Source organism: Pogoniulus pusillus, chromosome 21, assembly GCF_015220805.1.
Source record: "Pogoniulus pusillus isolate bPogPus1 chromosome 21, bPogPus1.pri, whole genome shotgun sequence".
NCBI lineage: Eukaryota > Metazoa > Chordata > Aves > Piciformes > Lybiidae > Pogoniulus > Pogoniulus pusillus.
This window is the reverse complement of record NC_087284.1, coordinates 156386-170240: the sequence shown is the minus strand read 5'-3', so window position 1 is coordinate 170240 and position 13855 is coordinate 156386. Positions and strand designations below refer to the sequence as shown.

At 44.8% G+C, this 13855-nt stretch overlaps 1 protein-coding gene across 3 annotated transcripts in view; it reads right to left on the bottom strand.

The window, feature by feature from the left end:
• COBL (cordon-bleu WH2 repeat protein) overlaps positions 1 to 13855 on the bottom strand; it is a 237006-nt gene that overhangs the window by 179321 nt on the left and 43830 nt on the right. For all 3 annotated transcript variants that reach the window (XM_064160737.1, XM_064160736.1, XM_064160739.1), the window contains exon 2: positions 6973 to 7179. In XM_064160737.1, the coding sequence (XP_064016807.1) occupies positions 6973 to 7172 (200 nt within the window). In that variant the 5' untranslated portion in view covers positions 7173 to 7179. The remainder of the gene's footprint in view (positions 1 to 6972; positions 7180 to 13855) is intronic.

Here is a 13855-nt window from a genome sequence, read left to right as displayed (position 1 = left end):
GCTCCTCCCTATGGTGATCTCTCTGATCAGGAAAAGAACTATGCTTTGTTCACAGATGGTTCCTGTCGTCTTGTTGGGAACAAGCGAAGATGGAAGTCAGCAGTCTGGAGTCCAACCAGGAGAGTTACCGAAATGAAAGATGGAGAAGGAGAATGCAGTCAGTTCGCTGAGGTAAAAGCTGTTCAACTTGCTCTTGATGTGGCTGAACGTGAGAATTGGCCTATCCTTTACCTCTACACCGTCTCATGGATGGTAGCCAATGCTCTATGGGGTTGGCTGAAGGACTGGCAGAAGCATGGTTGGCAGAGGAAAGGAAAGCCTATTTGGTGTGCTGATCTATGGCAGGACATTGATGCACGGCTGGAGAGAACTCCAGTGAAGGTGCGGCACGTAGATGCACACATGCCTAAGAGCAGAGCTACTGAGGAACATCAACACAACCAGCAGGCAGACCAAGCTGCTAAGAGTTCTCAAATTGATACAAACTCTGATCTTGACCTTGATTTGAAACACCAAGGTGAACTGTTCCTAGCTTGGTGGGGCCATGATTCACCTGGACATCAAGGCAGAGATGCAACATACCGATGGGCTCATGATAGGTCAATTGACTTGTCCATGGACGCTATCACCCAAGTCATCTATGACTGTGACATTTGTGCTGCTATTAAGCAGGCTAAGCGAATCAAGCCCTTATGGTATGGTGAGAGATGGTCAAAGTACAAGTATGGTGAAGCCTGGCAGATTGACTACATCACTTTACCTCGATCTCGTTCTGGCAAGCAGTATGTGCTGACGATGGTAGAAGCCAGCACTGGATGGCTGAAAACCTATCCAGTTCCACATGCTACTGCACCTAACATCATTCTTGGCTTGGAGAGACAGATCATGTGGAGACATGGAACTCCAGAGAGAATCGAGTCAGACAATGGCACTCATTTCAAGAACAATCTAGTGAAAAACTGGGCCAAAGAGCATGGCATTGAGTGGATCTACCACACACTCTACTGTGCTCCAGCTTCAGGGAAGATTGAGTGCTACAATGGTTTGCTGAAAACCACCCTAAAAGCCATGGGGGGTGGAACTCTGAAAAACTGGGACAAACATTTAGCACAAGCTACCTGGTTGGTAAATAGTAGGGGTTCAGTAAACAGAGCAGGACCTGCACAGTTAGACTTGGTCCAAACAGTAGACGGTGATAAAGTTCCTGTTGTAGGTGAGAAGAATCTGTTAGGGAAAACTGTTTGGGTATTTTCTCCTTCGGGCGAAGGGAAACCTGTCCCAGGGGTGGTGTCTGCTGAAGGTCCTGGTCACACCTACTGGGTAATGCAGGAGAATGGTGAAATCCAGTGTGTGCCACAGAGAAATCTAACCTTAGCTGAGAGAGTTTAAATTCAGAGTGTATAATACAAGCTGTTAGGAGTTTCTGTTCTAGGTACCATCGGTGTCCAACACTGAAAGAATCTATGAGAGAATCTACAGTACATGAGCACGAACCCAACGTCACCTGGGAGTCCCTGTTCTTGTCTCACCTGTGAGGCGACAAACAGTGGTGATGTATCCTTTGCTCGTAGGCTTGCTGAGATGTATAGGAACAAGAAATAAAAACACAGATAACCACTCTCACTTGGGCTGCTGCTGGGGAACTGGCTGAGCTGCATCTTACTCTCTAATCTCACCCTCCACTTTGGACTAATCCACTTTGCTTCCTAATCCCTCTATCTGAACCTCCATTCTTCCTTGGGACTGGGGTAAGGTTGAGAGGGGTAGGGGGAAGGTGAAGGGGTGGTTGAGAGCCCCTCTGTCCTGGAGTCCTGTACCCCTAAATTCCTCTCCTGCCCGGACTTCGGGGGGAAAGGGGAAAAGCCGCCTGGTTTTCCCCCCCCTCGCCTGCCCTGCAGCCGTGAAGGGGGCGGGGACTGCCCCGTGAGTTCCTGCGCTGGAGCCAGGCTGGGATTGGCCGTGCGCTTTCGCGCCTAAAGTGTGGTAACTCTGCCCTTTGTCTAGCCAAGGTTATAAATATTGGGGGTCTTCCCGCCTTTGGGGTTCCCGCTTTGGATTTTGCGTGTGTCTGGACGCATGTCTCTGCCTGAGCTCGCTCACTCCCCTGTGCCTGGACTGCAGAGAGACTAAGGATTCGCTTTCCTGTTAGGCACACCTTTGTCTGCCTAACGACCCTTAACGACCCTTAACGACTCCTGCAGCCGCTGGAGGAGGAAGACAGACCGCACGAGCCAGCCTGAGTGAGTTATTTGGCTTAGCTTAATTTAGTAAGAAACCGCTATTAATTAATAGCTGAGGCCTTTTCCAAAAACTGACTTCAAATATATATAGTCAGATTATTGATGGTATCCTTGTAGATTAATTCTCATGCAACTGAACCTGTTTATCAAACGAAATTAATCTTTGTATATATAGTTGTGGGGGCGGGTTTTTGTAAAAATAAAAAATATCTATTTTTGATAAATTCTCGACTCGGCCACGTATCATTTCTGCCCTCCGCAACACCCTCCTAGGGACTCAGGTTTCTGGGAAGGGAGTTGTGTTTCTGTATTACCTTTTACCTTGTCTATTTCTGTCTATAACTGTATATACTGTAAATATCTGCTTGTATATTGTGCTAGCTGTAAATATAAGCTTCATTCATATTTCCAGAGCAGACTGAGTCTAGTCTGGGTGACTTATAAAGTGTGTGTGTGGGGGGCAGGGAACACCCAAACCGTCACAGCCATCCAGCCAGTGTTTGATCCAGCAGAGTGTACACATGTCCAGCCTTAGGGCAGACAGAATTTTTCATGTTGATGCTGTGGAAAACAGTATCAAAGGCTTCACTGAAGTCCAGGTAAACAACACCCACAGCCTTTCCTTCATCCAGCAAGTGCATTGCTTTGCCATAGAAGATGAGGTTTATTAACCTGATGGCCTGGTTATCCTGTAAATGTTTTTTTTATGGCATTCAAATTTATTTGTTCCATGACCTTCCCTGGCACTGTGGTCACTGATTGGCCTGTAGTTCCATAGATCTCTTTCCAGCCCTTCTTGTAGATTTGTTAATCTCCATTCCATTAGCACCTTCTTGGTTAGCCAGGACTGCTGATAACTCATGAAAAGTGTCTTGGTAAGCACAAAGACTTGTGTATGTCTAAATTGTTCAGCAGGTCACTCACCATTTCTTTTGGATTACGGAGATGTCCTTCTGTTCCCCATCCCTGTCTCCCAGCTCAAAGGGCTGACCCAGCAAACAGCTAGTCCTGCTATTAAAGACTGAGGCAAAGAAGTACCTCAGTGTGCTGGTTTGAGGCTAATTGGAATATTTTAATGAGATAAATTAGATCATTGGTTGTAAAAAGAAAACAATGATGAAGTCTATAGCATTCACTGGTTTGCTGAGAGGGATAAAAAGCCAGAAAGTAAACAATCCGTCTCACTCAGTTCTGCGAGGCTGCTTCTATTTGCTTCTCCTTCGCTCCACCCTAATTTCTCCACTAACAAATAGCAATGTAAGCTTTGCTGGTTGTTTTTGTTTGTCTGTCTGGGAAAGTAAGCGAGACAGAGAGAGTGGCTTTGAGCCCTTCTGGACAGTGCTTTCTTTGTCTGTGAGGGAGTTTGGACTTCTGCATTATTTCTAATTTGTATGTAATTGTAAATTCTTGTAAAAATGTATTGTCTGTATATGCTTGTAAATTTTGCTTTGCTGTAAATATAGCTTCCTCTTACTTTCAAGCTGTCTCAGCTAGTCTGGTTAATTTCAGTGGTGTAGGGGTAAAAAGTTCCTAACCCACCACACTCAGCCTTTTCCTTGTTCTCATTCACTATGTTTTCCCCTGCATCTAATAAAAGATGAAGATCCTCTCCCTAGTTCTCTTTCTCCTCTTTTTGCTGTTAATGAACTTACAGAAACATTTTTATTATCTTTTACTGCAATAACTAGATTTCATTCTAGTTGGATGCTGGCGTGTCTAATTTTTGCCCTGTATAGTTTCACTGCATCTTTGTAGTCCTCATGTGATCCATCCTCCTTTCCATCGGCCACAAATTCTCCTTTGGTTACTGAGTTCCAGCCAAAGCTCTCAATTCAACCAGGCCAGCAGTCCACTCTGCCAGCCTGTCTTTTAGGACATGGGGCCTGGCCTGTTCCTGCACTTTTAAGATTTTCTTCTTCAAGAGTGCCCAGCCATCCTCAACTCCTTTGTCCTTCTGAACAGCCTCCCTGGGAACACAGCCAGTCAGCCTCTTGAACAGGTTAAAGTCTGCCTTACGGAAGTCGAAGGAGATAGTTCTGCTAACCCCCCTCCCTACTTCTCCAAGAATCAAAAACTCTATTTCACAATCACTAACCCTAAGACTGCTTCCAACTGTTACATCTTCTACAAGTCATTCTCTGTTAACAAGCAGCAAGTCCAGAAGGGGGCTTCTTCACCAACTGTACCAGGAAGTTATCTTCCACACACTCCATGAACCTCTGAGACTGTTTCTGCTCTGCTGCATTATATTCCCAGCATACATCTGGGGAACTGAAGTCACCCACAAAAACTAGAGGTAGAGATTGCAAAGCCTCTCCCAATTGCTTATTGAGTACTTTGGCCTCATTATCCTGATTGGGTTGTCTGTAACAAACTCCCACCATGCTATCTGCTTTGATGGCCTTTCCCTTGATTCTTACCCATAAACATTCAACTTGTGAGAGCTTCACTGAGCAGGGAGCTAGAGCAGATGAGTTCCAGTGGCCCTTTCCAACAATTCTGTGTGCAAATAATTCCTTTTTGTATTATTATTTTATTTAAAGCCTACATTGAACTGCTGTAGTTTTGACCTGACCGTATCTGTTAACCAGGAATTCCTTCAGTGTCACTCTGTGTCCCTAATCTCTTTATTTATACATTACCCAGTGGGCATATGTTGTGGAAGGCCAAAATCAGCCTAGAACACGTCCTGGCTTGTCCAGACATGTTTCCTGTTCCCCCTCTCTCCTGCTGTTGGAAGAAGCAATGCAGGAAAGGAAGACAAAGGCCTGGTGCCACCATGTCTCTTCCAAAGTTGTAAATACGGTACCTGCATGTGTTTATACATTTCTTTATGTTTCGCCCTAAATGGGTAAAAGCAAACCCTAGCTCACCTAATATGGTGAAGTTCAGCAAACTGCCGTTCTGATTGACTACTCTGTGGACAAAGAGCCATTAGTCTTAGGCTGAATTGATAAAAACAGATGAGCAGGCAAACACAGCATGCTTCTGCCATTATTTCTGCCTTACCATGCTTCTGCCTCATTGCTCTCAGCTGTTGTACCTACCTTGTTTTCTCCTTATTTGCTTGGCAGCATTATGTCTGCTAAGTTCCAAGCCAGCTCTGCTGCATAGTAACAAGCCCTGATACTTTGGGTTTGTCGTGCCTCAAGTTTACCAGGGAATAGGCATTAAGTGCCTCAAGACATGGCAAGAAGTGCCACTGACATTGTGCTCATCTGCACATGTGCAAGACATCCTGCCTGCACCTTTGCAAAGCTCCATACAAAGTCTGGAGTTGTCCAAGAGGACCAGGATCAGATCAGAGATCATCTGTCTCTCTCCCAGCATCCTGTTAGAGCCTGGGAAGATCTAGAAGTCTTAACAGCTATTAAGACACCAACAGAACCCCCTTTAAGTGTTGGGTACTGTCTGGAAACTGTAGTTAGCCCCGGGAATCTGGAGATGATATTTTATGAGTAAATGTTCAAAAGCCTCTTTGTAGAAAATTCTGTAACTAACTGCCTTCTGCCTTAAGCAGAAAGAAACTTCTTGAGTCCCTCATTTTAAACACCTCCAGGGATGGTGACTCCACCATCTCCCCGGGCAGTCCGTTCCAATGTCAATCACTCTCTCTGGGAAGAACTTCCTCCTAACATCCAGCCTAGACCTTCCCTAGCACAACTTGAGACTGTGTCCCCTTGTTCCGTTGCTGGCTGCCTTTTATAACACTGTCTCTGGGGCTGACCCATGCAAGTTGTACTTGTCTCCTGAGAATGGTTAAGCAAACAACAATTTCTGCAACAAAATTAGGGGGAAGAATAAAACACCAGACACCACATAGCTGCTGTACATACCCTCCTCAGATATAGAAACACACTAACATACAAAGAATTACAATAGGTATATCAGACCAAGAAGAGCAGTTTTACAGGAATACAGCCTAACTACTGCAATCCCCAAGTGTTAAGTAAGCACAGGAAGGCATCTACATATCCTCCTAATCTGGTATTACCATTTACTACAGTGTCTTGACCACTACTTATCACAGCATTGTCTGCATAATATTCATAATATTTCATATATTTTTAGAACTCATCAAAATTATTTCTTAAAGTACTAAGTTCCTCTTTCAAAACATTTCTCATAGAGAGCATGGGGAGAAGAGACCATGATGAAGAAAGCAGTTTGAAAACTGCCTTCGCAATACCGTTTGCCCTTGACTGTACCCAGTGACAAGGAGAAGCCTGCTCTCTTCCTGTGGAAACCAACACTTTTATAAAGAAAAAGCTTCCCAAGCACTATCAGCTGCTTTGCTGTCTATGCAATAACAATGCATTTGTGAAGGCAGAATCTCTAGATGTGATGAATCACTCATCTCAACTTGCAAACTCCAAACAGGCATACCATCAGGACCACTCTTTGGCAGCAGTACCTACTTCCACTGCATCAAAACCTCTCTACATTATGTGATGTGATGTAACCTCAGACTAGCACAGCAGTACTCCATGGAAGGTAAGGATCCAAATACATGCTGAGGGATCCATAGGAAAAACAGTGACATCATAGCTGCCCCAGAAGAGAGGTTCCTTAACATATGGCTCTCAAGACTCTCTGGTACAACAGCTGCCTAAAATGCAGAGAAAAGGATGACAGCAAAGCCCCATCAACTCAGAAAGGGAGCCATTAATATCAGCAAGTATACCACAGGAAACGGAGAGCTCCAGAAAGTAGAAACCATTCGAAGCATTACCTTCCTTGCACTGTGCTCTTCTGCTCTGTCCCGCTGGGTAAAATGACTGTGAAGTCCACCCATCTGTTTATCATGTTCTCCTTCATGCTAACAAGGTTCTGATCAGAAATTACAGCTGTGTCTGCAGATGACTTCTGCTCACTGTGAATTCTACTTGCTGCAGAAGGTTGATTCGGTGGAGGAGGAGCACGAGCTTTCATTTTTCTCCTTGAGAAATAAAAGCAAAAAGAAATGTAATAATTTCCTGTGAGCAAAGTATAAACACGTTAATAAGTAATTATATTCTTTTAGCCATAATTTCAGATTGTTTTAAAATGTTCCTCTCATACATGCCATTTTTAGTTTATAATGAGATTTTTCAGCAAAGCTGCATTTTATATTTGCATCCTCTCTAAAAACACACTCATTTTTTAATGATGCACTCAGAGCCTTTGCTCAGCAAGTTTGCTGATTACATCAAACTGGGAGGTTTGGCTGATACAGCTGAAGGCTGTGCGGCCATCCAGCGAGATTTGGACAGACAGAGCTGGGCACAGAGGAATAAAATGAGGTTCAACAAGGGTAAGTGCAGAGTCCTGCATCTGGGGAGGAATAATAAACTGCACCAGTACAGGTTGCGAGGTGATCTGCTGGAGAGCAGCCCTGTGGAGAGGGACCTGAAAGAGCTGGTGGATAACATCCATAGCACAGCAATGTGCTCTTGTGGGCAAGAGGGCCAATGGGATCCTGGGGTGCATTAAGAAGTGTGTCCAGAAGATCCGGGGAGGTTCTCCTCCCCCTCTACTCTGCCCTGGTGAGTCCTCATCTTGAGTACTGCCTTCAGTTTTGGGCTCCCCAGTTGAAGAGGGACAGGGATCTGCTGGAGAAGGTCCAGTGGACAGCTATAAGGATGATGAAAGGACTGGAGCACTGCCTGATGAGAAGCTGAGGGACCTGGGGCTGCTTAGTCTGGAGAAGAGAAGACTGAGAGGGGATTTAATAAATGTTTATAAATATCTGAGGGCCGGTAAGGAGAGGAGGGACAGGCATTGCTCACTGCTCCCTGGGATAGGACAAGAAGCAATGGATGGAAGCTGCAACACAGGAGGTTCCAGCTCAACACAAGGGGGAACTTCTTGACTGGAAGGGTCCCAGAGCCCTGGCACAGGCTGCCCAGAGAGGTTGTGGAGTCTCCTCTGGAGCCTTTCAAGGCTGTGTCTGGATGTGTTCCTGTGTGACTTGAGCTAGATTGTACGGACCTGCTGTGGCAGGGGGGTTGGACTGGATGATCATTTGGGTCCCTTTCAACCCAACATCCTGTGATCCTGTAATTCTGTGATCATTCCTGTGCCCCAGGTTATCAATCACTTTCATGGTTACAATACGAAATCACCATTTTTTAGTCAGGTATGATGCATGCTCCCATGTAGTACTCCCCCTGCTTTGGAGTGCCATACGCATGATGAATGAAATGGGCACAAACTGTTACTTCACAACAGAATTCTTGAAACACCAAGAGGAGAAAATCTCAGAAGTCCCCTATTACAGCACTGCAGAATCCCCAGCATTCAGAAGTCTCAGAAGCCCTTAACAGATGAAGTACTAGTCCCTAAGAGCATCCCTAACCCCCTAATTCTCTATTGCCCAAAGTAGCTGTTTAAATACTTTTTCTTCTCTTTCACAGTAACTCATTTGACCATAGAGTCCAGCCTCAAATACAAAAGTATTCCCCTATAAAAGATGTCAGCATGTCTGGAGGGACAGCTTCTACAGGAAGTTTTTCGTGAAATGTGCTGTTTTGTTCTTTGCAGTGCCTAATTCACCAGCTAGAGACATTCTGCAATCCCATTCACTCTGCAAGTGTCCCTGAAGCTCTTGTTTGCAGAACAGCAGCTGCAAGACTACTATGAAGACAGAAACATAACTGCTGGGCCCAGTCCAGACCTAACTCAAGGAAAACTTGTATTTACATAAACAAACATAAACAGCAGGACTGAAGTCAGAATGAGGTTTCACTCAGTTATATTTGGGTTATTGCCGGCTTTACACCTGGGACAAAATGACTCTTGGGTCGTCAATATGATTAGATGGTCATTCTCCACTTTATTTCCATGTTACAGTGAGTTATATGCTTACTTGGAAGAGGTGTGCACAGCTAACTTAGTTTAGGATTGGTACATGTGGAAAGTACACGGCTGGTCAAGGGTTATAGGCATGGTACAGACAGGTCACAATCCCACAGGGTCAGCCCCCTACAGCTGTCTGACCCTGCCCCCTTGCAGCTGGCACTCCACCTCCTGCAGCTGCATGTGGGGTGCTGTTATTTACTGCCTAGCTTCCCACCTTCAAGGACACTTCCCAGCACGGGTTGGTCATATTTATCATTTCATGTCCTGCTAGCAAAAATCTCTCCACAGGTTATTACTCTACATGAAATATACTCTATGTTCTTCCTTTGCTCTAAGTAGTATTAAATCTGGCTCATCACACTTCATAGGGAAGAATCATGAAAAGATCAACTATAAACAACATCGCTTCTTGGCATGCAACACTGCAAAACTATAGACCTTGTGAAAGCACACTGAAGACATTCTTCATGCTACTGACATCCTTCAGTAGCAGGCTATGCACTACATGTGTGTGATGGTTTGGGTGTTTCCCGCCCCCCACACTTTATAAATCACCCAGACTAGTCTCAGCTGGCTCTGGAAATAGGAATGAAGCTACTTATTTACAGCTGGCACAATATACAAGCAGATATTTACAGTATGCACAGTTATATACAGAAATAGACAAGGTAAAAGGTAATACAGAAACACAACTCCCCTCCCAGAAACCTGAGTCCCCAGGAGGGGCTCTCAACCACCCCTGCACCTTCCCCCTGCCCTTCTCATCCTTACCTCAGTCCTAGGAAGACTGGAGGTTCGGCCAAGAGGTTAAGAAGCAAAGGTGAGTGGAGGGCGTGTTAGAGAGATGCAGCTCAGTCAACAGCCCAAGTGAGAGTGAGACAAAATGGCGAGAGGGTTATCTAATGTTTTCATTTCTTGTTCAGCAAGACTCTGAACGAAGTAGACATTGCCACTGTTTTCCTTTCACAGCCTGTGATCTAGTTCTTTTCACCAAAACATTCTACCCTGCTTCAAATTAGCACAGTGTGACACACAGAAAAGCTGCAATAACTTGCACCAAACAAGCAATGTACTTTACTGAGATATAAAACCATCACAAACTCAAAGTTTACTTTTTTGGTAAGCTGCCAGAGTGACGCATCACAGAATATATCTGTTTGGAAGAGACCTCAAAGACCATCCAGTCCAACCTTCAACCTATTACTGAAGGATCCCTAAGCACCAGGTCCACACACTGCTTTAACACCCCCAGGGACAGAGACTACATTCCTGCCCTGGACAGACTATTCTGACATTTAGTGAAGAAATGTTTCCTAATATACAGCCTAAAACATCTCTCTCTCACTCCTTGTCTCTCTGTCTCACTCTCTCTCTCTTTCTCTCTTCCTTCACAGGCCACCAGCAAATATTACTTGCTAGTGGAAGATACTAAAGCAAGGAGAAGTAAAGAGAAGTAAATTCCCAGAACAAAGAGGAACAAATTATTTACACCTTGGATTTTTATCCCTTTAAGCAAACCCATGAATGATACTCTCTTATAAACAAAGATCTAATTTCTTTAATTTAGTCCCAAAGCAGCACAGTGGCCTCACCAGTGCTGAGTTCTGTTCCTGCTGGCCACTGTGTTTCTAATACAAGCCAGGATGCCTTTGGCTTTCACCTAGGCACACTGTTGACTCATGTTCAGTCGACTACAAACCAACACTGCCAGGTCCCTCTCCAAGTTGCAGCATTCCAAAGAAACATGCCCAGGTTTGTAAGTTACCATGAGTTGTTGTGACCCAGGTGAAGGATCCGGCACTTGGCCTTATTGAATTTCATACAATTAGCCTTGGCCCATCAGTCTAACCTGTCCAGACCTCACTGCAAAACTTCCCTAACCTCTAGCAGACCAACACAGCCACCCAGCTTGGTGTCATCAGCAAACTTACTGAAGGGTGCATTCAATTCCCTCACACAGATAATTAAAGAATATATCAAACAGGACAGGCCCAGTACTGAACCCTGGGGGACACAACAGGAGGACGTAACTCCGTTCACCGACTTGAACCTGGCCTTGAACACCTCCAGGGAGGGAACAGCCACAGCCTCCCTGAGCAACCTGTGACAGTGTCTCACCACCCTCACTGCAAAGAACTTCCTCCTAACAATCTCCCCTCTGCCACATTACACCCATTACTCCTTGTCCTGTCATTACAAGACCTTGTCAATAGTCCCTCCCCAGCCTTCCTGCAGCCCCCTTCAGATACTACAAGGCCACTCCAAGGTCTCCTCAAAGCCTTCTCTTCTCCAGGCTGCAGAGCCCCAACTCTCTCAGCCTGTCCTCAAGAGAGAGCTGCTGCAGCACTCTGAGCATCTTGGTGGTCTCCTCTGGACTGGCTCCAACACTTCCATGTCCTTCTTGTGCTGGGGGCTCCAGAACTGCACACAGTACTACAGGTGGGGTCTGAGGAGAGCAGAGTAAAAGGGCAGAATGCTCTCCCTTGCCCTGCTGCCCACACTGCTCTTGCTGCAGCCCAGCACAGGGTTGCTGTCTGGGCTGCACTCACACCACAGGCTCATGTTGAGGTTTTTATCAACCCAGATCCCCAAGTACTTTTCCTCAGGGCTGCTCTCAGCCATTCCCCACCCAACCTGGAGTTGTGCTTGGGATTGCACCCACCCACATACAGGACCTTACACTTGGCCTTGTTGAATTTCATGACGTTAGCCTGGGCCCACCTCTCCAGCCTGTCCAGGTCCCTCTGGAGCTCCATTTGCCAGCTCCATAAGTATCCTTGGGTGGATCCCATTCGGTCCCATAGATTTATAAACATCTAAGTGGCACAGCAGGTCATTGATCATTTCCTCCTAGGCTGTGGGGGCTGCTTTCTGCTCCCCATCTCTGTCTTCCATTTTCAGTGGCTGAACCCTCAAGGAACAACTGGTGTCACTGACAAATACTGAGGCAAAACAGTCATTCAGCAGCTCAGCCTTTTCCTTATCTTTGTTCACCAGGTTCCCTCCTACATGCAGAAGTGATTGGACATGAGCTCCTTACCTCTTCTTTTACTGTTAAGACATTTACAAAATCTGCCCCTTCTTCCATAGCCAGCAGACTTTCCTTTTCTTCCTGAGTTCTATGCAAAGCTCTCTCCTTAGCCAGGCTGCTCTTCTGCCCCGATGGCTTGTTTCCCAATGCATGGGGACAGCTTGTTCCTGTGCCTTGAAGATTTCCTTCCTGAGCAATTTCCAACCTTCCTGGACTCCTTTGTTCTTCAGAACTACCTCCCAGGGGATGTCATCAACCAGTCTCCTAAACATGTCAAAGTCATAGAATCACACAATCATAGAATCAGTCAGGGTTGGAAGGGACCACAAGGATCATCTAGTTCCAACCCCCCTGCCATGGGCAGGGACACCCTACCCTAGATCAGGGTAGTCTGCCCTCTGGAAGTCCAAGGATGTAGTTCTATTGATTCCCCCCCTAAATTCACCAAGAACTGAAAACTCCACCATCTCATGGTTACTTTGTCCAAGACAATCACCAACCTTTACAACTCCTACCAGTCCTTCTCTGCTTACAAACAGCAGGTCTAGTAGAGAACCAGCCCTTGCTTCCTTCATTATCTGTGTGCTGTTAAACTTCCAAATAGCTGGCCTCATTGCCAAGCACATGTCTGAAACTACTAATTCTGATGATTAATATCCTAGTGATCCCTTCTGCCTAGATTTATGCCTACTTTGTATCATATTTTAGTCTCATAGATGGAAAAAACAGTACAATATTTACTGAGATATTATTACCCACACTTAGTGCTTGCATTTTCTAATCTGCTTGTTTGTAGAGTTTAGGAAGAGCTGTTACGATTCTGCACATCGTTTTCACCCTGCAAACTCCATGAACAGAAGTACAGAAAGGTACAGAAAAAGCATTCTAAACCATAAAGCCTGAAAAACTTAGTTGTTGAATCAGATGAGGGCAAAACTACATTCAGGGGCAAAAAGTAAGATTACAAATTGTTCAGGATTAATATCAAACTAAATTCTTCTTTAATTCAAGACAATCTGCATTGTCACAGTCAAAAAGACTAAACATACTGTTCAGCTTACTGACATAAACTTCTGGCAGAGAAAAACAAGTAAAAGCAAAATTACATCACAAAAAATTACTTCAGAAAACACCTGAATCCTCTGTAGTTTTTAATCAATATTTGTGTTCAACAAAGAATTTTTATGATGTTTCCACATACAAAAAATCACTACGCTGTCCTGAAAATGCACATACCAGTGAGAGCTCAGCAGGATACAGCAAAGCAGAAGTGCAGGTACTTCCTTTTATTTCCTGTGTGCATAACAAATTTCTTTCCCCACAAATAAGCAAGGAGAGCATATCTACTAACATACAGCAATTTCTCTTCCATAGGAAATCTTCCCTGAACACTAACTTTTTATCCCATATACACCCAGTGAGTCATACAGTCATCGATCACTAAATTGCAGCTCCGACACTCCTCCTCAGGGAGATGCTGATAAAAAGGTCAAAGATTTACAATTTATCAAACTGCTTTGACTTTCTATATGTCTGTGAATGAAACTCTTCATGTATTAAAAGAAAAAATAAATTGGGATTCAACTTCTGCTCAGATCCCTTTGATGGGGTTTAGAAGTAGAAATACTTTTGCAATTATGTAACTCTATGTATCCGTGTACCTAAAACTAACAAAAGACGAGCTGTGAAATATCTACCCACCCAGAGGCATTGAGATAAGGAAACAACAACTCTTACAGAGACC